We start from the raw sequence: 25706 nt of genomic DNA on the forward strand, positions 1-25706 counted from the left end.
TAACACACACTCCAACCCACATACTAACATTCATATTTTAAAAAACAAAACAAACCCAGTCTTGTTTTGTAGGTGAAGCTGTGAGTGCTGGAGATGCCTTATGTGAAATAGAGACTGACAAAGCTGTGGTTACCTTAGATGCAAGTGATGACGGCATCTTGGCCAAAATAGTGGTAAGTTTTTATTTTGATTGTCTTCAGTGGGATGAAGATCTCTTAAATGTGAAGTTTCTTGAATTAAAGTCACCTTTTATTTTTACCACTGTGTTTATAGTGTTATCTGTATCTACGTAATAGATTTTTATTATCTTTTATTGTATTTATTTATTTTTAAAGATTTTATTTATTTGGGAGAGAGAGTGAGAAAGAGAATGCACGAGCAGGGGGAAGGGCAGAGGGGGAGAGAGAGAGAGAATCTCAAGCCGACTCCATGGTGGGCGTGGAACCCAGCCTGGGGCCCGATCTCACGAACCTAAGATCGTGACCTGAGCCAAAACCAAGAGTCGGACGCTCAACTGACTGAAGCACTCAGGTGCCTGGTGATTGGCAAATTCTTTAACCTCTTTGTACCTTTTTCTTCATAATAAAGTAGAGATAATAATAATATCTACACCATGGCCAGTAGTAGAGATTGACATAATACATAGACACTCAGTACAAGACTTGTCACCCACCAAGCATCAATAAATGTTGCTACTTTCATTATTATTATAATTACTCACTCGGCTCTTGGTGACCATTAGCCCCTATGTCAATCTATAGGTTTATCTAATTAATTTGTATTGGTTATTTGCAACTGAACAGTAAGTATCCATTCTTGCCTCTGTAGTTTGATTAGTGCAGAGACACTGCACATCTGTTAGTATTCCATTGTTGATATGTTTTAAATTCTGAGATGCCAGCTCACCTCTGTTTTGGGAATGTATACAACACCTTCCTTTGTACATTTTATCCAAAGACCACACTTTGGAATGTTATAATCTAATTAGATGTAGATCTATACACAGTTTTTCATTTGTGTTTCTTACTAGAAAATCCTTTTCCCTTTTTTCATCATTTATGTGTTGCTTTTTACATTCTAGTTATCAAACTTCCTTTCCTTGTCATCTACATTAATAACAGCCATGTTAAAACCCAGTGTTGAAAATACTTCCTTGGAGGAAATATTGAATGGAAAGCTAAAATTTCTATACCTTCATAACAAGGAAAATGTAATTATTCATACCAAAAATAGTTTCTTCAACTAATACATACAGCATTTTGAAAAAGGAAAAGATTGTTTGAATTACCATATGTAATAAACCCAGCTACATTTTATTGTGTATGCTTTTGGCAAGCTGTGTTCTTGGCCCTGGCTCTGGATGGTTTGACTATGAAAGTTGTGCAGAATTGATAGCTTTTCCCACTTAGCTGCTCAGTAATGCATTTCAAATTGCTAACAGTGTTACAGGTCAGTAGTGCCTATTCATCTGGCCCCTAATGCTCTGGAAAGGTAGGGGGCTGAGGGGGAGATATGATTAATAAGGGCTTTAGCAGCACAAACGGCTACTTCCTTGCCAAAGAAAAGATTGTATGGGTATTTTAGGGCTTAATGGCTTTATTATTATTCCACATGCATTTTGAATAATAGGAATGGGAGTATATTCATGTCACAATGTAACAGTTTTATGGAGGAAAAAAATCAAGGTGATATTGGTGATATCACTGGGGTTTTTTAGTCTTTCACCCCTCTCCACTCTCAGCTCTCTCACCCCCGTGCAGGTTACACCTTTGTCTTTCATTGTGGAAAATTCTCATATAAGCACACATAATAAACTGATTTTAATAAGAATACTTACACGAGATCTTTACTTTCAGAATCAAGGAGTTGGAGATTGATCTTATTAAAAGGCAAGTGGTGATATAAAGCTCTAGTTTTTAGCTTGTGCACATTTTTGAAACCACTAAAAATTTTTTACCTCTTTTGGTCTTCATGGAGATTTGTTTGCATAGTCTTTGAAAGGTTTTTGTATTCTTCCCCTCCCCCTGCCCAATTTCATATCTTTGTTCTCATTTGTAATTTTTGCATCTCATTTCCAATTTATATAAAATAATATTTATTGCATTTCAGAACCAGAAAAGATCTTAGAAGCTTTCAATAATGTTAATAAAGAATAATTGCTGCCAGTGTAGATAATTTTTTGATTCATTTCCAGTTTAGTTCAGTTCACGAGAAAGTTCTTATTTAATCACTAATAATTGTACAGAAAATCTTAAATTTTTACACATGTATCAATTCATAAGCTTAGTCTTAAATTTGTTCAGCAAATTGGACAGCAGGCATTTTAAATGATGTTAATAAAGTAGAATATTAGGATGACATATTTGGAGTTTTTGTTATTTATTAATTTTTTTAGAGGGGGAGAGGGGGGAGGGGGAGGGGAAGGGACAGATGGGGGGGAGAGAAAGGGGGAGAGGGGAAGGGACAGATGGGGAGAGAGAGAGAGAGACTCTTACGCAGGCTCCACACCCAGTGCGGAGCCCAACGTGGGGCTCGATCTCACAACCCTGAGATCATGACCTCAGCTGAAATTGAGTCAGATGCGTAACTGACTGAGCCACCCAGGCGCCCCTATTTGGAGAATTTATTAAAGATTGTCTGGTTTGGCTTCTAACATTTTAGGGTTACTATATGATTTGTTACAAACCAGGTTACTTGTGAGAATGAAAAGGGTGTAGGATGTTAAGATTATTTAAACTTATATAATTTTTTTTGACATTTTAATTTATTGACTGGCAAAACATTCATTGATAGATTTTTATTATATTCACAGACCGTTATTTTTCAAAATAATTTTCAAGAGTAGAATTCTTTCTGAAAACTAAAATCCATGGATATTAAAGCAAAACTTTAAAAATACTTCCTTTAGGGGCACCTGGCTAGCTGAGTTGGTGGAGTCCGCGCCTCTTGATCTCTGGGTCCTGAGTTCAAGCCCCATTTTGGGAGAGCTTACTTCAAAAAGAAGAAAAAATGCTTCCTTTTGCTGATCATCCTGAGATTAAAAAATAATAAAAAACAATTATTTTTGGTACTGTTCATGTTCTTCAATTTCTTAGCTGCATCTCACTCTAATACTGTGTCACAGGTGTTTTTTTTCCTCTTTCTTTTTTTTTTTTAAGACTGTATTTTTTCAATATGATTTTATTGTTAGGTCCCTTTCACCCCTTACTTTTCATTAAATTGCCTGAGTCACCTTCAAAGATGAATTTCAGTGTTTGAAAGGTTATGGTTGAAATTTGACATTGTGAGACCTCCGATTGATTCTTCTCCGTAGACTATAACATTTTTAATGGAGAAAATAACCCTCAAAGCTCAGAGCAAATTCTACTAAATGGGAGATATTCTCAGTTCTAATTTTTCCATGTTGAAATGGGTAAATGATGTATTAAAGTGGTAGATGAGTCTGTGTTCCCCGTGAATTAAAAGCTAAATGAATTATAATCCAGTCCCTATCTTCTCTGTTAAGCTTATTTTTTAAAGTGGGAGCATGATTTTGAACTGCTGTATGATAATTTTGGTCCTGGGAATGTAGTTCACAGATTTGGTACTTGGCATGTTGAGTGCTATCTGTAATGTCAGACTGCATTTGAATCTTGGCTCGGATACCTACTGGCCTTATGATCTTGAGCAAGTCATTTAACCTTTCTGTGCCTCAGTTTCCTTATCTATACTTCAATAATAACAACACCTCCGAAGGTTGTTAGAAGAACTTAATGAATTGACACGGTTCTAGAACAGTGCCTGGCACTTGGCTGCCAAACTGTTAGTCAAGGATTTAGTGAGCGTTTTTTCCTCCCCCTCTGCATTTTTAACTTGTCATTGATTTGTTTTCAGCTTCAGTGTTTCTTATGTATCCTCCTTTCAGACCAAAGTTCATTGTGCGTATAAGTTAAAGTGTTTATTTTAAAGAATACAGACAATTTCAAACTGTTCAATGGTTGAAGCCATGATGGAAAAGTCTTACTAAGTTTCAAACCCAATCAGTCATGTGACTCTGCTCCTCTCCACTCACCGTGGTACATGCTCCTTCTGTGCTCAGCGGCTCTCACACTGTTCGATTTTACAGAAGAAACTATTTAACTTACTGATTATTTTTAACATCACAATCTACACACAGTTTTTATCAGCACCTTTAATGGAGTGAACCCCCTCAAATAATTTCTCAGTTGGGAATTTCTGCTGTACAGAATTTGTCTCTCAACTTCAGCATCTCACATCCTCAGGGACGCTGGGGAGCTTAGGCGGCTGTCTTTACTCAGCCCATTTGCAGGTGATTCATGTCAGCCTATGGGAATGTCTCTTGTAAAGAAAGAGCCTCCGTCTTAGGGGTCTGGCCCCGGAACGGAGTTCAGCTCGTGTATGGGTGTTTGGAGAAATAGGCGCCGCAGGCTTCCCACCTATTGTCCCACGTTGCTGTCTACTCCCCAGTCCCATCAGCCTCATGCTGGGCGACTTTCCAGCCCTTACCAATGAGCACTCCTTTGGAGTCCACTCTTGATTCATGTGGAGTGTGGTTTTTTGTTTTAAAACAAAATTTTTATTTAAAATAATATTAACTCATCTTCTTTACATAATAGTAAAAAAATAAGTAGTACACAGAACTAAAACTTTTCAGTATGTGATAAACAGCTAAACAAGTTGTTCTTGGGCTGTTCAGTATTTTTTCACAGCTTGCAATTCATTAAATGTCCTTATATTCTGTACTCATTTCTTATATATATATTTTGCTTCACCGAAACATTATTTCTGTTCTTCTCCATCAGTAATTTGTAAACTTAAAAAGCTTCCTAATTCCCATGATTTATGCCTAATTTATTTTTAGAATAGTGCACAAAGTAATCATCAAATTTAATGTTAATCAGAAATGTCAAGCCCATTTTAGGAGTTATGCTCTTACTTGTAATTACTATATTAGTGAACATCCTACAGCCTCTCATTTTCTTATTCATTAAATTACATCTGTAGTGAACTTTATTTAATGGAATTGAAAGACAATAATAAAAATTTTAAAGGAATGACATTTTCTTCCAGTCCTGAACTTAAAAACATTATCATCTGAATGTTCCCTTGGGACTTCTCTTACTGAGTAAATAAAAATCAGCCCTTTCTTTATAAGTTAATGCTGCTGAAGTGTTTGAAATACATAAAAGTTTTTTTTTAAAGAAACTTCTATCTTATTTATCTCTTTAATTTGCATTATTTATGAAAGATTGATTAGCTGAGACACCACTGTGTTTCTGATGTACTTATAAAAATTCATGGGGTTTTATTTTATTTCTCAGTTTTGGTAAATAGATACTTCTGAAAAAATTAAGTATAGGGAAACCAACATTAACCAGAGTAGTTAACCAATTCTGTTTATATGATAGGATATAAGTTTTTTTTTTCCAGATACTAAGTTTACTGAATACATTTTACATTAAATTAATCATCAAATTAATGTTAGTAATAGGACTAATTTAGGGTACTTAATTCATTGTGAGCTCTTGGAATTCCTAAGCTATTGTAACAAGAAACTATCTGGGAAAGAGAGAGAGTTGAAATAAACCACAGTCTCCTGTTCTGGATTTGTACTGATTGACATCAAAAGGAAGATGATAATGATTGCTCTTATATATTTAAAAGCTGTCAGAGGAGAAATTCTAGATTTTTTTTTAGGATGTAGCGTTAATAACGGATGGAAAGAGTGGTGAAGGAAGGTATACATGGGGGAAGGTAAGAAAGGACGGTGGTGGGTGGAAGAAGGAGGCAGACTGACTTGGAAGCAGATTTTAGTTCAAATTAAGAGATCTTTCTAATCAGTACAGAATTATCTAAACTACTTCATATGGTCACGAGCCTTTCCATCCCTGCAATTATTTTCTTTTTAAAATGCAGGTTGAAGAAGGATCTAAAAATATACGACTAGGTTCACTAATTGGTTTGCTAGTTGAAGAAGGAGAAGATTGGAAACATGTTGAAATCCCCAAAGATGTAGGTCCTCCATCACCAGCTGCAAAACCATCAGTGCCTTGTCCCCCACCTGAACCACAAATTTCTCCTCCTGTCAAAAAGGAACACCCACTGGGAAAACTGCAGTGAGTATGTTTATTTGGATGCTGATGTAAAAAAAAAAAAAAGTTACAGCAGCTTTTAGAACATTGTAGTCATTATCATATTTAAAATATCTTTGCACCTTACGTAGGGAGTGGCTGATCTTCCCTTTTTCTCTTAGGTGACTGAGGCCTAGGAATGATTCTTTTACTGTCATTGTTCACTCAACAAACAGTTACTGAATACGTGTCACATTCCAGATAGCAGGAAAGCCCGGCTCACCTGGTGGCGAACAAAGCAAGTAGTCTGTGTCCATGTTGAACTTGAAGTAGGTTTTAGGATTCAGTATACCAGACTTCATATCATGTTTCCGCCCATGGAATTCTCGTTACCGTAATACGAATTCCAGTTTTAAATGTATAACTGACATAAATTCCATAAAATGGAGTTAGCATCTTAACATGCATTCCTTTACAACTGTACTGCATTTGAGCGTCCCACACTGATTGGAGCTCAGTTTTGTCCCCGTATAACACAGATACTTAGTAAACCCCATTTCACTTCAGCCTTACATAGCCTTAATTGGTGGATTCTGAAAATTTTAACAAGTTCAATTATTTAACATTCTCTATAATTATACAAAACTTTTTCTTTATAAGAAAAAGTTCTTCATTGAGAAAGGTCCTCTTAAGAACCACTTTTGAACTTAAATAAAAATGCAGACCCTTATACCGTTTAAAAATTTTTTTCTTTTGGTTTACCAGTGTCAGTTCTTGTCAGTGTTTTCGAAGCGCTGAGTTGTAAATTTCCACGTTGATGGGGATACTGAGAAATCGGAACCCTTGTGCACTGTTGGTGGGAACGTAAAATGGTGCAGCCACTGTGGAAAACAGTACGGCAGTTCCTCAGAAAAATAAGAATAGAATTACCGTGTGACCCAGCAATTCCTCCTATGGGTATATGCTCAAAAGAATTGAAACAGGAACTCAAGGAGATATTTGTACAGCCATGTATAGCAGCATTATGCACAGTAGCCAAAAAGGGAAAACAACCCATGTGTCCAAAATGTGCTATATACATACAATGGAATGTTCCTCAGCTTTGAAAAGGAAGGAAATACACACATCCCGGAACGTGGATGATCCTTGATGACATTATGCCGAGTAAAATAAGCCAATCACAGAAGAGCAAATACTGTATGATTCCACTTACATGAGTTACCTGGAGTAGTCAAATGAGTAAAGACAGTAGAATGCCAGCTGCTTGGGCCAGGGGCTGGGGCGGGGAATGGGAGTTATTGTTTAATGGGTACAGAGTTTCAGTTTGAGAGAATGAAAATTCTGGAGACGGATGGTGGCGATGGTTGCACAACAGGGTAATTGTACTTAATGCCACTCCGTTGTACGCCTAAAAACGTTTAAAATTGTAAATTTTTTGTACATTTTACCACACAGAAAAAAATGAAGGGACAGTATAGTTAGTTCCTTATTTATGTGTTTGATGAGGAGCCATGTGAAAATTATTAGTCAAAATAGACGCTCTCTCTTTTTGAATATTTACTCTTATTAAAAGAATGTTTTGAAATAGTAATTAATTAAATGTATATGAAAATATTTTGGTAGTAAAATAAACCAGATTAGTACAGATTAATTTATATGACTATCGGAATCGTTTTAACTTTATTATCAATTTTTATTTCTCTGATTATTGGTAACTGTTCATGTTTAGGTATATTTGATTCAAATATGAGTGTTTATTGGTTTCCTTAATCTTCATGTTTTCTTCTTAGGTTCCGTTTAAGTCCAGCTGCCCGTAATATTCTGGAAAAACACGCCCTGGATGCTAGCCAGGGCACAGCCACTGGCCCTCGGGGGATATTCACTAAAGAGTATGTTGTGCTTTTTGTAACAACCAATTCCATTATTTATCATGATCAGCTTTTTCTGAAAGTATTTGAAGAAGAGCTTATTCAGTGTTAAGATTTAAAAGGACATATACTGTTCTTTTGTGTTTTCAATTGCTTTTGTGAGTGCAGAATTGTATGCTACGCAAGGGTTGTTCCAGAGTAATTACAGCATCAGTGAAGAACGGTTCTAATTTGGTAACTAAGCCAGATCCTTAGCAATTGTGATAAATGCAGAAAATTATAGAGTGCAAAGTGGTGAACCTTTATATTGTTTTATATTTAAATAAGCTTGCAATCCCATTTAGATTTTTAAAACCTGGAAATATACTTTTAAAAATATTTTCATTCTTATCTGTTCGGATTTCAGTCACTCACATGATCAAAGTGATTTCCCTGTGCAGTTGGCTCTTTTTGAATTTTCTTTTCTATTCCACTGTCCATGAGTTAGCACCTAAGTTGTGTAGTACCACACTCTTAATTATAAATATTTCATAGTAAGGTTTAAAATTTGATAGAGTTATCCTTGCTCTTCTTTTTCAGTAGACCAGTTTTCTTGGTTTATTCCTATTTTATTATTTTTCCGAATGAATTTTAAACAATTCATTTGCCCTGCTGGTACAGGGGAATGATGGTGTTTTTATTGGGATTGTATCACATTTTACAATTAATTTGGGGAAGAATTGATATCTTGATGATCCTGAGTTTTCCTGTTCTACAACACTGATAACATTTTTCCATTTGTTTACATTTTGTGTCTTTTAAGAGTGTATGAGAACAGATGGCCCCTGCTGTGTTGAAACCTAATTTAGTGGGGAAGGCAAAGATTAATCCTTTAGACATATGACTAATGTAAAATTGCTGTAGTGGTATGTGTTATTTTAGAGAGAGAAAGAGCGAGCGGGGGTGGGGGATGGGGCAGAGGGAGAAGGAGAGAGAGTCTTAAGCAGACTTTGCACTGAGCACGGAGCCCAGAGCGACGCTGGATCTCACGACCCTGAGATCATGACCTGAGCTGAAACCAAGAGTTGGGTGCTTAACCAACTGCACCACCCAGGCACCCCTGTATTACATTTCTTTTGTCAGTAATAATAAGTTCTTCAAATTGAATTAACATTTTAAAGCAATATGCTTATTCCCCATTTACTGTTGATAAAAAGTTATCAGTAATATCGGCTAAAATTTTTTAAGTTGAGATGAACAAAGGTTATGAATATGAAGTCACAGTGCTGGATCAAGGGACATTTCTTTTTTTTTTTTTCCATTGGCTTATTTTACTCTTCATTAAAGCATTGGTTTAGGACGCCTGGGTGGTTCAGTTGGTTAAGCGTCTGCCTTAGGCTCAAGTCATGATCCCAGGGTCCTGGGATCAAGTCCCGCATCCGGCTCCCTTCTCACCGAGGAGTCTGCTTCTTCCTCTCCCTCTGCTCCTCTGCCCCCCCACTGGTACTCATCTTCTCTTTCATTTTAAATAAATAAATAAATAAATAAATAATCCTTAAAAAAATGAAGCATTGGTTTATTTGGGGGCATTTCTTTTTTGGCGAGCAATCCAGGTTTAATTTTTAGGTAGCCTCATTTACCTACATTACAGCCTTATTGGTTTGTTCATCAGACATGTGTATGTGGTTCTCTTAAACACATACTGTGAGTCCTGTCATACTACATGAGCTGGAGATCAGCTGTCCTGACCCATGACTGAAAAGTAGTATCCTAGACTGTGAAGTTTTAGTTAAAGGACTTAAAAAGTTTCACTTAGCCATAAAATGTCAAAATTAAGTATCCTTATAGCCAGTTAAGCCTAGTTTTCCCCCCACATCCATCCTACTATATGTACCTTGATTTTATTAATCTACCAGTCTATGTTTTAGTAAACTCTCCGTAAAAATAGGATAAAGCAACTTTCTTTATAGCCAAGTAGATTTACCTATGTTTCTGAGGGATAGGACCAAGAGTCTATATTTAATTCATTAATCATTGATCAAGATTTGGTGAAATCTTTGGTAAAGTAATCATAGCTGTACCTTAGAAGGATTAATTTTGCAAATTTGTAGAAGATACTTTGGAGCAGAAAAAAACTCGAGGTTAGGAGATAAATTAATAAGCTTAGAAAGTAATTCAAGTAAAAGATAAAAAATGCTTGAATGTAGGTGGAAGTAGAAGGGAGATTACTGATCGAGACAGTGTTGTAAAGGACAGGATCCAGTAGCTTTCATAAAGGATTGAAGGGGGAGCAGGGACCAGGATAGCAATGAATGAAGGAATTAATTTGGGATTCTGGACTGAATAATGAAATTTTGACTCCATAAACAAGTAAGGGCTTTGGGAAAGTGTTTGTCTTGGTGGAGTGAGTGATGTTTAGCTCTGAAGCCTGTCTTCAGTGCTGCTGACAAGCCCGCAGGCATCAGGATCAGGGAGGTGAAGGTTACTTGCAGGAGACAGTTTGGAACTGGAGAGGGAGGTTTGGTAGGTAGTAGTGCAGTAGTTATAATTGAGATAATCAGGAGGTACACTTTTAGAAGGCAACTTTTCTTGTGTTGGAGGATATTTAGGAGCTGGATAAAAATAAGGAAGGTGTGATCCGAGAAAAATCTTTCGAAGTCCATTATTAGGTGATACTTAGAGAAGGCAGTTCAGCGCTGTGGCAGCAGAGGAATGAAATAGCCCTTTCTTCCTTTCTCCCTTCTCTTTCCATATGTGCTTACTATACATATGATGAACAAATAGCACTTTTTTTAAGCCTGAATTGAAGTTATAACTGTAATGTAGTATTTATTAAAGAAAACGAAATGGTATTGTCTTAATAGAAGCACTATTAAAGCATAGTTAGAATATAGAATAGAAGCACTATTAAAATAGTTACATTTTTAATATTTTTGTCATCTTCCTCCTCCTAATTTCCGGTTCTCTATTCTGTCCTTATTCTTTAACTCCGCACCATAAGAGAGTCAACCTTTGGTCTTCAAAAATCTGACATATTACAAAAGATTTCATGAGAAAAATCGATCATGAAGGCACGTATTATTTAAGATTTTTGCTTCGTATGCTACTAAAGATGCCTGTGTTTTAAGGTTAATATTAAGGTGGACTTTGAAAAAAAACCTTGACTTGCTGTCTCCTACAGAAATGTCATCTTCTTTTTTTTTTTTTTCTTTTTTAAAAATTTATTTTAATTCCAGTAGAGCTAACATACAGTGTTACATTCGTTTCAGGTGTACAATAGAGTGATTCAGTAATTCTGTATATTACTCAGTGGTCATCAAGAAAAGTGTCCTCTTAATCCGCTTCATCTATTTCACTCATCCCTCTATCCACCTCCTCTCTGGTAACCATCCCTTTGTTCTCTGTTGTTAAGAGTTTGTATTCTGCCACGCCCATACTCAGGCAACCCTGTTTGGGTATAGTTTCCTTGTCCCCTGCGAGAGGGGATGGGGGTGGGCACAGAAATGTCATCTTCTGATAACATTGAAAAATTGCAGGTTCAGCTTCCCCCAAAATACCTTAGCACAAAGTCTTGAAATTTGGAGGGACATCCTTCCTTCTTCCATTGTCAACTAAAAATGCAAGGAGAATAGAAAAATCAGTTCCAGCTGCTGAGGAAGTGCCTCTGATCCATTGTGTTTATGAAGTAAATCCTCACTGTTAGGGTTGCTGTTTTAAATGTTGCAGTAGAGCAAACATATTGCCCAAACATATTGCTCAGAATGTATGTTGTGCAAAAGCATATAGACTTGACTTTGCCTGTGTATGTAACTATTTTAGGAAAGCTAGTGCTGGGGCCATAGTTAGAGACAGAATACATTGAAGTTCTTTGCCTGTAACCTAACATCTTTTGTATATCTGTGTCTTAAATCGTAGCGGTAGTTAATGTTTGTATTCATATCACAGCATCAAAACTCGGATAGGTGTGACAGGTGAGTGTCTAGCATGTTTGCAGTGGTATTTCTTTTTAAGACTAAGTCATAGCCCACCCGAATGAATTACTCTTTAAGGGATCCTAGTAGAGAAGGTTCTGCCCTGAGTGGACTACCAGGGTTTCTTCTGCCTTTGTGCAGAAGTGTGTGGCATATTTGTTTTCTCCTAATTTTTAGAGCTTTTAATGCCCACCTAATTCTTCAAGTAGAATTGGCTTCATTATTTCATGGACAAAAATCATTAAAAGCATTCTCTGCATTATAGAAACTAAATAGTTGGCTGTTGCTAAACAATAATTAACATTTATACTTTATGAGGTGTGGAAGTGTAAAATCAGCAGTACAAGTTCACTGTGAAGCAGTGGCCAGAGTTGATGTCGTGTTTACTTGGTTATGATTAATGACTTCTCCTTACTTTTATTCTTTACCAAGAGCCGTTTTACCCAAGAATCTTAATTACTACAAGAATGAAACTAAATTGCCTATTTCTTGATAAAATAGTATTAGTTATGCTGACAGTGAAATAAAAATGTGTCAGTCTAGTGTGACCAATCTTAAATAGACATATTCAGGCATTACTATTACAGTCTTTATCGTCAATCGTTATTTTTGTTTATTTTTAACTGATGCCTGAGAGTAAACTGGTGATCCCCGTATAAAGAAACAGATGTGTTTTAGACCTGTCACTCTGATGCTAAACTTTGATATAGAACCCAGATTAGTAATAGGTTTTGTTAGATGTATTCAATTACCTTATATAATGAAAAGTGACGGTAATTTAGGCTGTGACTTGTAAGAACTCTTAAAAGCTAAATATCTTTTATTGAAGGCATTTTTTCTGAATCAACAGAAGGCCTTATTATATATCAATGCACATTTTAAAAATATTTTATTACTTATTTTATTTTGGAGAGAGAGCGCGTGCAAGTAAGTGGGGGGAGTGGCAGAGGGAGAGAATCCTTAAGCAGACTCTCTGCTGAACGCGGAACCCAACATGGGGCTCGAGCCCACGACCCTGAGATTATGACCTGAGCTGAAATCAGGAGTTGGGTGCTCAACCGACTGAGCCACCCAGGTGCCCCTCAGTGCTCATACTTTTATTTATCTGGCTAGGGCTTTGGCTCATGGCATAAATCCCCAGAAAAGATATTGGCAGCCACTTACTTCCATGTAAATGTTATCATAATTAACTGGAAAATGGTGCTTTTGGTTATGAATATAAGTAAATTAAAAGTTAACTTCCAAAGAGAAGTAAGCTTGTTGTCAAAAGCCTCAACAATATATAAGGTCATTCCCTAGGCCACACACCTCCTCTTCGCCCTCGTTCTTTCTGTTCCCATCACCGTGTTGTAGCACATGCTCTGAGAACCAGCTCTGCCTCCAGTTATACCCGTGCTGCTTTTTGTGTGATGGGTTGGAGGCCATGGTCAGGTCTTATATTTAGCGTTCGATTAGGTAGATCACATTTTGTCATTCAGTCGCAGACTTGCTGTTAATCTGAGATGTACGGGATTCTATCCTAGTCTGTTCACATGAAAAAAAATTATTCTGACCCTGCCTTGGTTTATATATGCATACTGTGTGCACAGGAATGAGAAAAGTAGTAGAAAATGCACCGGCTCTGGAGCTGGCCACACCTGGGTTTGATGCCAGCCCTGGCTTCATCTTTCCCCCTCTCCTCCTCATTCACTGCTCTTTCCACACTGGCCTGCCTTCTGTTGTTAGAAGCAGCTGTATTTTCCCTGCCTAGAAACATGCTTTCCCCAGCTCTTCTTGCAGCGTGCTCCTTCACATCATTCCACACAAATACCACGTCCTCAGGCCTTCCCTGACCATCCATCCTCTCGCCTGTCACTCCTGTCATTATTCTGCTTTATTTTCTTCATAGCACATCCCTATCTGTCATTTGTTTGCCTAACTCAGATAGACTGTCCTGCGGAACAAAGTGTCTTGTTGAACCCTGTATCCTCAACACCTGGAATAGAGTGGGTGCTTGAGAAATGCCGACTTAGACTTGGAATTTGACCTCTTTGGGCCTACTTACTCATTGATGGATGGGGAGTAATAATACCTCCCTCACAGGGCCGCTGTAAGATTATGTAATGAACATAAGCACAATACAGGCTAAGAGTCTCATTTTCTCACTTTTACTCCCACTTTCAGTGCTTATTAGGGACCTAAGATGGTAAAACATTTAAGAGTTCTCAGTCTGACCTCTCTTGTTAAACGTCAGCTCTTTAATTTTGAAACAAGTAAGTTAGTCGTACTCAGTGTTAACTCCATGCACCCCTTTTGGACCAGATATAAAGCATGGACTCTCCTTCCTAAAAGCGGTATCAGTACACATGGGGGGATTCCTCTAATAATGTGCCCCAGGCTGGAACATGCCTGCCTGGGTCAGTTTTCTATTACTGCATAACAAATTACTACAAACGTAGCAGCTTAAAACAGCACCTGTTTATTATCTAACAGTTCTGTAGGTCAGAAGTCAGGGCCCAGCATGGCTGGATTCTCAGCTTCCAGTCACAAGGTTGAGATCAACCAGGGCTAGGGTCTCCTCTGTAGGTTGGAGTCCTCTTCCAGGCTCACATGGTTGTTGGCAGAATTCAGTTCTGTCTGTCAGAACTCTGTCTATCAGACTCTGGCCCCTGGCTGGCTCTTAGCCAAGGACGAGTCCTGACTCCCACAGGCCTCCTTCAGGTCCGTGTCCCATGCTCATCTCCACAGGCCGCTCACAAACGCCTGCTCACTTCTCCAGTGCCAACAGGAGACTCTCACTCCATCCAAATCTCTTCTTCCAGAAATTCCTGGTTCCTTTTAAAGGGCTTATCTGATATGTCTGATCCCACAGGGTAATTTTACTTTTGTTTTTTGATAAACTTAATGTCAGCTGATTTGGGACCTTAATTATGTCCACAAAATTCATCACCTTTGTCTTGTAATGTAACTTAATCATGGGAGTCCATCCATCATACTCAGAGCCACCCATATTTACAAAGGAGTATGTGGCATGTGTACACCAGGTAATAATTCTATATATACAAGAATATTGGAGCCACCCAACTCAGAATTCTGCCTACCATGTTGCCATAAGATACTAAGAAAAGGTTTTGTTTAGGGGAGGATGATTGTCATTTCAAATATGCCCAGCAGATGCTAGGTTTTCACCCCTCATAATTCTTTTGATAAATAATAATAAATTATTAACTGAGAAGTTTAAGGAATGTAGTTTGCCTTTAAATGTGTGTCACCATGGTGTTGTTTTTAGATTATGTAAAACTTTTAAGATTTTTTTAGATTAGAAACATTTTTTAAAATGTAAAATTTTGTTTTTGGAAAGGGTTCTTTTGAATTGTCAGATATAATTTTTGAAAAAGCCATTTCGTTTAAGAGAATGTATTACTTCATACCGACTATAACTTAGTGTAGATCAAAAGCTTAATATATGTAGTAATCTAATTAAATCCTTTTAAAAACCAAAGATACCTTTAATGCAAGTTAAGTCTATTACTAATTTAGTTATCTTTCATTCTGAATGATGCTGTGGGTCAGGTTTATTTCATTAGATGGTGCTGACAACATATCGAGCAATACAAAATGGTGTGATTTCCTGTCCATAAACAAGGTCATTTGCGCTAGAAAATCCAGTAGTTTAGTAAATATCCTAATAAATGTTGTGATAAACTTGACATTTTCTGAATGCCCTGTGACAATTATTTGACAAGTATAAAGAATGAGAGTATGGTTTAATTTATGAATTGTTCATCTACCAGATGATAACCCCCCCAAAAAACCTAATTTCCATTTTAAAGATACCTACACGCAATACTTTGATAAATTTGAATTGTTGTTTAATTTTTGAAAATGTCCAAATACTGTAGTGGGTGAATAGTGTGAATCAGCAGACCAGATAAGATTTGCTTGCTTAACTCACACATTCATTTTGTATTATTTTAGCCTTGACGTCTCTCTAGTTCAGTACCTTCCCTCCACACCTCATCTCCACTTCCTAAACGTTCTGTTCCTCGTTGCTAATCATGGTTCTCTATCTCTTATCTTCAGGGATGCTCTCAAACTGGTCCAGTTGAAAGATACAGGCAAGATTACCGAATCCAGACCCACCCCAGCCCCTCCAACCACTCCCACAGTGCCTCTGCCCGCTCAGGCCATACCCACGCCACCTTATCCACGGCCGATGATCCCACCGCTGTCAACTCCTGGACAACCTAATGTACCGGTAATACCGTTTGAGTAGATTTGGTTTTTTTTTTTTTTTCATTTTTCAGTGAGAAAGAAAACAGGGACCATTACTGTCTCTTTTACAAGTGATTCTACCAATCCATTTTAGTAGTAGGTGAAAGTGATAAAGAAAAACATACTCCAAATGCTTTGTTTTGCAGACTCCTAGTGCAAACCCGATTTGTTTGTATGGTGCTCGCTTCCAGCTTCAGTGCCATATGTGCATGCTCTGAAATTATGGGGCTTTGCATGTAGCTTTTCTCGGGTGGGTACTGTTAACTGGTAGCTGCCACTGGCCGCCTTCGGTGGCTGTTTGATTTTGACTGCGGGAATGGATAGTCTCACTGCGAAGAACTGGAGAGACTGCACTGCCAGACATTCTTTCTCAGATACGGGTGGTGTGACAGCCCTTTTTTAATGTCAAAATATTCCATTTTTGCCTCTTTTTACTGCCTTATCTTAGTATCTTTCATGTCATTTGCTTCCAATCAGAAGAAATGCAGGATAATCAGGTTCATGTAAAACTGAATGGGCACTTAGAAATTAAACACACAAACCTAGCCTGTGCTTTCTCATGGAGAGATATATTCCAGTATATTTTAAAATAGCTGCAACCAGTATAAATTTCATGGGAAACAAAAATTTTTAGTGTAAATTCATGATTCATGACTGCCTTACAAAACATTTATGTGTAATCAAATCCTATATTTTTAAAGAAGTAGGTTATTCAGATTAAGAAGATAAACCTGACTTTGAAATTTTTATGGTATATAGAGAGCATTTATTCTATTTGAACAAGTACTCTGCCAACATAAAATCTTTAGTTTCCTAAGAAATCAGGCGTATTTTCAGCTGCTCAGTTATTATTCTGAAGTGATTGTCATCTAGTCCCAGAATGGAACGAAGGACAAGGAAGGAATTACATGTAGTTTTAAGGTCCATCCTACTTTTGTTAAAGGTTCAAGGAACAGCGTGGAAAAGCTACAGTAGAGTTACAGGAAGATTTTATTATCTCACCTATACTTTATAATGTGAATTTTTAGGAAATCTGATACGTCATTTCTTTTTAAATTATAAACCAAAATAGAAATAGTTTGGTAGATCATCCAATATATTGAATTATCTTTTTCTACTGCATGCCATTTATAAGTAAGAATTGTCTGTTGGTAGATTGTTGAATTATTGTATGTTTTGAGTTTTACTAAGAAGTGATATTTGTAACAGAAGCTCCTTACCAGGTGGTATGTGTGTGTGTCTGTCTCTGTCTCTGTTTCACACACACACTCATGGGAGAATTATTCATGACTTGGGAGATTTCTTTCTGATCATCTTAAACATAGTAACATAAGACGACTCATTAATAACAAAAACATGAATTTTACTATCTTCTGCAGTCGTGTACTGTAAAGTTAAATCTCTGGATTTCTTATATCCCTCCTTACACTAAGAATTGTTACTAGTACTTTTCCTATATCAATCTTTAATTATTACCAAAAGCTAAGTCACTGAGATAGATTTTCGTTGTGGAGTTTGTTTTTTCCGCTTCCATATTTATGGTTTAATAGACAGATTGCAATGTCTTTGCAGGGCACATTCACTGAAATCCCTGCTAGCAATATTCGAAGAGTGATTGCCAAGAGGTTAACTGAATCCAAGAGTACTGTACCGCATGCATATGCTACTGCTGACTGTGACCTTGGAGCTGTTTTAAAAGCTAGACAAAGTCTGGTCAGAGGTTAGTAAAGTTAAATGTACTTAATACAATACACGTGCTACTTGTGAACTCCTTTACTTGTAAAGGTACATTGTATAGCTTTTTATTTCAATTTCACCATCTGGGTGTATTTTAGTGCTAGAGAAAAGAATTGGCTCACTTTTCCTATAAGAAACAAACTGGTTTCATAGTACTGAGTAAATCATGCTTTTTGGTATGATATCTGAACAAAGCAGTCCTTATTAACGTTTTAGAAAGTATAAAATCCCAAACTGATTCAAGAATGTTTTAGATTTTACATATATCTTAGATATCCCTCTGCTTTATACAAGTTTTAATTTTTAATTTCTTCTTCAGAGTGAACTTTCAGGTTATGAAATTTGCAGTGTACCTCCCAGCAATCAGTTAAAACTAAGGTTGCTGGGAGACATACGAATTTTTAGCACGAACTGATGTTTTCCTTCTTTCCGATCTGTGTGGTTTTTATTTCATTTTCTTGCTTTATTGTACTGGCTAAGACCTCTGGTTCAAAAATGAGCGTCAGTGGTGAATGGTAAAAGCAGACTTTTTGCCTTGGTCTTGATCTTAGGAAAAACATTCAGTCTTTAGTATCAGTTGTAGGTTTTTTGTACATTCCTTATTTGAGGTTGAGGAATTCATATTCCTAATTTGCTGAGAGTCTTAAACGTAAATGGATGTTGAATTTTATCACATGCTTTTCTGCATCTTTTGAGATAATCTTGCCTTTTCCACTCTGTTATTTTGGTTGATTTCCAGATGTTGAATTAACCTTGTATTACCCATAAAAAACGCATTAATCATTAATTTTCTCATCTATGTTTCGATCCCATTTTCTAAAATTTTGCTAAGAATTGGGGCACCTGGGTGGCCCAGTCGGTTTCGTGTCTATCTTCAGCTCAAGTCATGATCCCAGGGTCCTGGGATCGAGCCCTGCATTGGGCTCCCTGCTCGGTGGGGAGCCTGCTTCTCCCCCTCCTGCTCCCCCTGCTTATGCTGTGTCTCTCTTTCTGTCAAATAAACAAAAATCTTTTAAAAAAATAAATAAAATTTTGCTAAGAATCATTATACCTGTGCACATGAGAAAACCCTGTGGTTTTCTTTTCTTGAAGATATTTTTTTCTGGGTTTATTACCAGGTATCACAGAATGAGTTGGGAAATGTTTCTTTCTCCTTTAATTTATGGAAGAGTTTGGGTAGAATTGGTTTATTTCCTTTTTAATTCTTTGGTAGAATTCACCATTGAAGCTATCTAGGCCTATGATTTTTAAATTTTTAATTTTTGTATATTAATCTTTAATTATTACCAAAAGCTAAGTCACTGAGACTAGATTTTAGTTGTGGAGTTTGTTTTTTCCACTTCCATATTTATGAATTCAGTTTTTAAAAATAAGTGTAACTTACCTGTTTCTTCTTGAATGAGCTTTAGTAGTTTTGTCTTTCAAGTTTTTGTTTTGTCTTTCAATTTGTTTATGTTATCTAAGTAATGAAATTTACAGTAGTCCCCCCTCATCCACAGGAATGTATTCCAGGACCCCCAGTGAGTGCCTGCAACCCCTGATGGTAGAAAACTGTGTATATACAGTGTTTTCTCCTGTGCATAAATACTTATGATAAACTTTAGTTTAAAAATTAGACACAGTGAGAGATTAACAACAGTAGTAAAATAGAACAGTTATAACAATATGCTGTAATAAAAGTTAAGTGACTGTGGTCTTTCTGTCTCTAAATATTGTACTGTACTCACCGTTCTCATGATGTTGTGAGATAATATGCCTACACGATGAGATGACATGAGGTAGTGACGTAGGCATTGTGACATAGCGTTAGGCTACTCTTGGCCATCTGATAGTAAGTCAAGAGGATCATCTGCTTCTGGGCTGCTGTTGACCACAGGTGATTGAAACTGTGGAAAGCAGAACCATGAATAAGGGGGTCTACATTATTGGCATAAAGCTGTTCATAGTGTTACCTTATTGTACTTCTAACATCTATATAATCTGAAGTGATGTCCTCCTTTTCAATATTAGTAGTTTGTGTCTTCTTACTTTCTTGATCAATCTGGCTGGAGATTTATCAATGTTATTGATCTCTTCAGATAATCTGCATTTGATTTCATTAACTTTCTCCATTGTTTCTGTAATTTTCTTTTCATTGATTACTGCTCTTAACCTTTATTCCTTTTTTCTGTTTGCTTTTGGTTTAATTTAATCTCTTCTGTTTTCTGGTTTCTTAAGGTGAAAGCTGAGCTGAGACCAGTATAATATAATAAACCTTATTCCTAACATGAGCCATATAAGGCTTTTAAGGCCCCTTTTGGCAGTGCTTTAGATGAATTCCACAAAATTTGATGTGTTTTGTTTTTCTTTACATCCAATTCAAGATGTTTTCTATTTTTCCTTGTGATACCTCTTTTGATCCATGAATTATTTAGAGGTATAAGTATAGTTTCCAGATATTTGGGGACTTTTCAGCCTTTCTTTTATGATTTCTTGCTCAACTCTGTTGTGCTTCGAGAGCATTCTTTGTATGATTGAAATCTTTTTAAATTTTTTGAGATTTTATAGTTGTAATACGGTCTATCACGATGAATGTTTCATGTGTATTTGAAAAGAATGTGTGTGCTTTTTTTTTTTAAGATTACTTATTTATTTATTTGAGAGAGAGCAGAGTGAGAAGGAGAGAACATGAGTCAAGGGGAGGGGCAGAAAGAGAGGGAGAAGCAGGCTCCCTGCTGAGCAGGGAACCCTATGCGGGGGCCCAGTCCCCATGACCTGAGCTGAAGGCAGTTTCTTAACCAACTGAACCACCCAGGCACCCCTCTATTTTTTTTTTTAAACTATTTATTTATTTTGAGAGTGAGAGCCCACAAGCAGGAGGAGGGGCAGAAGGGTAGGGAGGAAGAGAGGGAAAGAATCTCAAGCAGACTCTGTGTAGAGTGCAAAGCCCAACATGGGGCTCGAACTCATGACCCTGAGATCATGACCTGAGCTGAAATTGAGTTGATGCGTAACCAACTGAGCCACCCAGGTGCCCCTGAAAAGAATGTGTGTTCTACTTTTGAGGAGTGTTCTTTAAATGTCAGGTGAAGTTGGCTGGTAGTACTGTTCATGACTTTTATATCCTTACTGATTTCCTGTGAGTTCTGTCAATTCTTGGAAGAAGAATGTTGAAACCCGCAGTTATAATTATGGATTCATGTATTTCCGCTTTGAGTTCTGTCAGTTTTTACATCGTTTTGAAGATCTGTTATTAGGCACATAACACATTTAGGGTTTTGATGTGTTCCTGGTGAATAGATCTGTCATGGGATGTCCGTGTCCACTCCTAGTGTAATCTTTCTTACCCCCAAGCCTTCCTTATCTGATAGTGATACAGTTACTCCAACTTTCTTTGATTAATGTTTTTATATCTTTTTACTCCTAACTTATCTATGTCTTTATATTTAAACTGACTTCTTGCAGACAGCATGTGATTTTTCTTTGTTTTTTGTCTAATCCTATACCTTCCTTTAATTATTTAGACCATTCATATTTAATAATTTTGTCCTTTCTTTTTGCTTTGTACTATTTTCCTTTGTACCATTTTGTCATTTATTTTTATTTGTCCCTTTTTTTGTCTTCCTTTTTTTCCCCTGTTTTCTTGCCTTTTTTTCGATTGGTTACTTTTTAATTTTTGATTCCATTTTATTTCTATTTTACCTTTCTCTCCGTCTCTTTTGTGGTGGTTTCCTTAAGGTTTACAATATAATTCTTCAACTCATCACAGTCTACCTTCAAATTGTTATCACATCTCTTCATGTATAATGTAAGAACTTTACAACAATACATTACATTTTCCCCCTTCTATCCCTTGTGCTCTTACTGTCATGTTTTTATTTCTGCCTATGGTGTAAGCCCCAGTATACATGTTTGATGTTTTTTTGCTTTAGCAAATCAACTGTGTTTTAAAGAATTTTAAAAATGAGGGGCACCTGGGTGGCTCAGTAGGTTGAGCGTCTGACTCTTGATTTTGGCTCGGGTCATGATCTCAGTGTCATGAGATCGAGCCCCATGTCCAGCTCTGTGCTGAGCGTGGAGCCTGCCTGGGATTCTCTCTCTCCCTCTGCCCTTCCCCCCCAGCTTGTGCAGTCCCTTGCACACTTGCTTGCATGTGTGTTCTCTCTCTCTCTCAGAAATAAACAAACTGTGTTTATCGTGTTTGAGTTTCTCTCAGCTTTTTCGATTTGTGGTTGTCTTTCATTAATTTTGGAAAACTCCTAGCCATTAGTTTTCACTTTATCTTCTGCTCCATGTGTTTTCTTTTTGGAACTCTGATTATAAATGTTCAACTGTTTGAATTGTCCAAAGCTCTTAGATCCCCCATTCTTTTTTTATTCATCCTTTTATTCTCTTTGTGTTTCTGTTTGGATAATTTTTGTTGATCTAGCTTCAATGTCACTGACTCTTTTCTCGGCTATGTTTAGTCTGTGAAGCTTAACAAAAAATTATTTATCTTTGATTGCATGTTTTTTCCCCCTAACTGTCCATCTGAATGTTTTTTAGAGTTTCCATCTCTCTGCTGATAATCGCCATCTGTTCATGCGCATTGTCCTGTACTTTGTCCCATACTTGCCCGTACTCTGACAGTGGTTAATCATTTCATGTGTTTGTCCTTCTTTAGAGGGGAATCATCACCCTTGACGTTCAGTTCACTTTTTTGCCTTATAACCTTGACTCCCTAATAGACTCAAGAGAAGTTACGATTTTGTAATATCTCCTGCTTTTTCCCCCACCCTACTAGAGTGGGGAAAAACCTTCTCTTGTGGCTTTCTACATGTTAAGCGACAACAGGACTGATATTTCAGTTTAAATACAGACTTTGAAGAATTCATATGAAGACAACCTGGCAGCTTTTAAAAGTTCAAGGAAATAAATGAAAACATTACTTCAGAGAAAATTAACAATATTCAAAAAGTTAATCCTGGAAGCTCCCCTTTTTGGTTTTAGGTGTACTTGCTTAGTCATGATATAGAGATCATTAGGGGAGTAATTTTCCTGGTTTCTTCCTTTCACAAGGCAGGAAACAGTACTATTTCAGTGGAGAGATGGATTAGTTTAGTTTATTTTCATGGTCCAAGTTTGGTATGCCCTTGCAACTAGGAAGTTTCTAGGGGGTCTCCAAAGAGCCCACGTTATTTATTGCCAAGCCTCTTTCTTATATAGTTACATAACATTCTATAAGCATGTTTACACTGTTTTGTAATGATATGCAAGTGAATATTTAATATTCCCTCACAAACTATTTCCCGTTCTTCTCAGTGTCACCAACAGTCTCCTTACTATATATTTGAAAATTTTCATAATAAAGAGTTAAAAATAAAAGATCTTGAAAAAAAAATCTCCTTTGTACTTTTTTGATTTTCAATACCTGTTAGCAATGTCATGTGAGAAATTGGACATATAAGTCTGAAGCTCCTGATGCATCAGGATAAGAGGTAGCATTTGAAGGAATCATCACCATATGAGTGGTATCAAAACCATGGAACAGAAAGTTCTTGCCTGGGAAGATGACACCATTAAGGTGAAGGGACAGAAAATGAGTGAGTGTAAAGAGTGGAAGAAAACACAGGAAAGTACAGTGACATAGAAGCCAGTAAGAAAAAAGTGTTTCACGTTGAAGAAAGTGATCAGCTCCAGAGTACAAAATGTTGGATACAATGAGGGCAGAGAATTTAGGTGAACCCTGTGGACGCCGGCAGTAGATAGGGAGTCATCAGCTGGTGGGTGGTGTGGGAAGTCTTCACTGTGGATACCTATAGATACTAGACAAAGTGCAAAGGAGGTTGAGGGAGACATGAAAGGTAAGCATAATGGGTTCACAAATATGTCCACATATTGGAATTTATGCAGACCATGTCTTTTGTATGTGGTTATCATTAAAATTCCGTAAGCACTGAAAATCTACTTATATTTCTATTCCTAAAGGGGTTTTAAACAAGCAAACAAAAATATTTATATCTGGAAGTCTGAATTAAAAGAGCTATGAATTGGATGAGCAGGTGGTGGTTACCATGACAGTTTGGCAGTATTTGGATTTATGGTAATTTATCTACTGTCTTTCTGAAATCCCCAGCATGCCTTTGGAATGAGCTATTGTTAACGTAAAATTCCATGATACTATAGTAACAGGATCTGTGTATCTTGCCACATACCATTGACTAGATCTTGATCTTAAATTCTTTTTCTAGAAGCTTTTGCAATAGAGAATCAAGTGTAGTTTACATTTTTCAACACTTTCCTACCCACTGGGAAAAGCAAAAGTGTAAATCTAATGCTTTCATTATGATCAGCTCTGGGGGGGGGGGGCTTAGCTTTATCTTGAAATCATTATGTATGCTGAAAGGAAATTGATTCACTTGAAATCACCGTAAAACTAGACAGAAAAGCCTCATTTTGTTCATCGCACTAGGACCTGTGCCAGCATTGCTTCATCTTTGGCCTTTGCTATATCCTGTTTTGTTAAGTGAAGAAGCAGCTTGGTGGTCTTAAATTTTTTTGGTATACACTCCATTAGTAAAAAATTTCTCTCTCTAGATACAGGTAGACATATAGATCGATAGAGATATCTTTTTTTTTTAATGACTATGTTACCACTGTTCTAGTATAATCAATGTATTAAAAACCATGTGCGGAATAAAGACATTTGAAAAGGGCGAGAGAAAAAATGAATCACTGTAGAGGGACCATTGTGTTTTTAGAGACATAGGAGTTGGTTCTTTTCTTTCTAATTATGGTTGTAATGTGTCCTTCAAGTTCTCATGTATGGTATCTGAGCAGTTTAAAAGAATTGTAATCAAGGCCCAGAAGTAAATCTTTTACATTTATGGGTAATATTATTTATGCAGGACCTCATTTAACAAGTTTTTCTAATCAGGGGACTCTTACTGACTAAGCAAACAACAAAAACCTATAATGTTTTTCATTGTAATTTGTTAATGAACAAGTTTGATAATAATGGCCAATGTTAAAGTTTCATTATGAATGCTAATTTTGATAGGCTTGTTTTTCTTTTAGATGACATTAAAGTATCGGTGAATGATTTTATCATCAAGGCAGCAGCTGTTACCCTTAAAGTAAGTAGCAGACCCCAAATCATTTTGGCTCCTACAGTGGTCTCATGTCTTGGGATTTTTATATGATAAATAGAACTGTCATTTTTAAGTCACAAAAATTATATGATTTTATTGCTAAAAATATTATTTAATCTTACCTCCCTCAGTTTTACAGATGAAACTGAGAATCAGTGGGGCTTGCAACTAATTATAGCAGAATAAAGACAATTCATTCAGCAAATACTGATCCCCTGTCGTGTGCTGAGTAGGTTGTAAGCATTTAGGGAAACAGTAGTGAACAAAAGCCGACATGTTTTCTGCTCTCCTGGAGCTTATAGTCTAGTTGGGAGAGACCAATATTTGTCAGATAGTGAAAGTGCTGAGGAGAAGAGAAAGCGGACCCCACTGCAGAGTAAGTAGGGGTGTCATGGTGCACACAGTTAGGCAAGGAAGGCCCCTCTGGCACGGTGGTAACTGAGCCAGGGCCTGGAAGAGAGGGTGTGAGCCACAGAGCTATCAGGTGGAAGAGTGCCCCTGGCAGAGGGAACCACAGACAGAAGGCTGGGGAAAGGGGCACTGCCATTCAGACACGGCGCTGGGGATACTGTTTCTGGAGGAGAGAAGGTAGCAGATTAAACAGAAGAAAGAGGGAGGAGCTGCGAGGTCCCTGAAGCGGGTGAAGCCTTGGCGGCCATGGGAAGGACTAGGGATTTTATTGTGAGGAGAAGGAAGCCTTTGTAGGGTTTTGAGAGA

General features: G+C 37.1%; 1 protein-coding gene across 1 annotated transcript in view; it reads left to right on the forward strand.

Annotated features, from left to right (window-relative positions):
* PDHX (pyruvate dehydrogenase complex component X) overlaps positions 1-25706 on the forward strand; it is a 62572-nt gene that overhangs the window by 26266 nt on the left and 10600 nt on the right. Inside the window, exons 3-8 of the mRNA XM_026512129.4 lie at positions 73-173; positions 5917-6116; positions 7862-7960; positions 15952-16126; positions 17716-17863; positions 24916-24974. Coding sequence (XP_026367914.3) covers positions 73-173; positions 5917-6116; positions 7862-7960; positions 15952-16126; positions 17716-17863; positions 24916-24974 — 782 coding nt within the window. The remainder of the gene's footprint in view (positions 1-72; positions 174-5916; positions 6117-7861; positions 7961-15951; positions 16127-17715; positions 17864-24915; positions 24975-25706) is intronic.

This window comes from Ursus arctos, unplaced genomic scaffold (assembly GCF_023065955.2).
Source record: "Ursus arctos isolate Adak ecotype North America unplaced genomic scaffold, UrsArc2.0 scaffold_23, whole genome shotgun sequence".
Taxonomy (NCBI): domain Eukaryota; kingdom Metazoa; phylum Chordata; class Mammalia; order Carnivora; family Ursidae; genus Ursus; species Ursus arctos.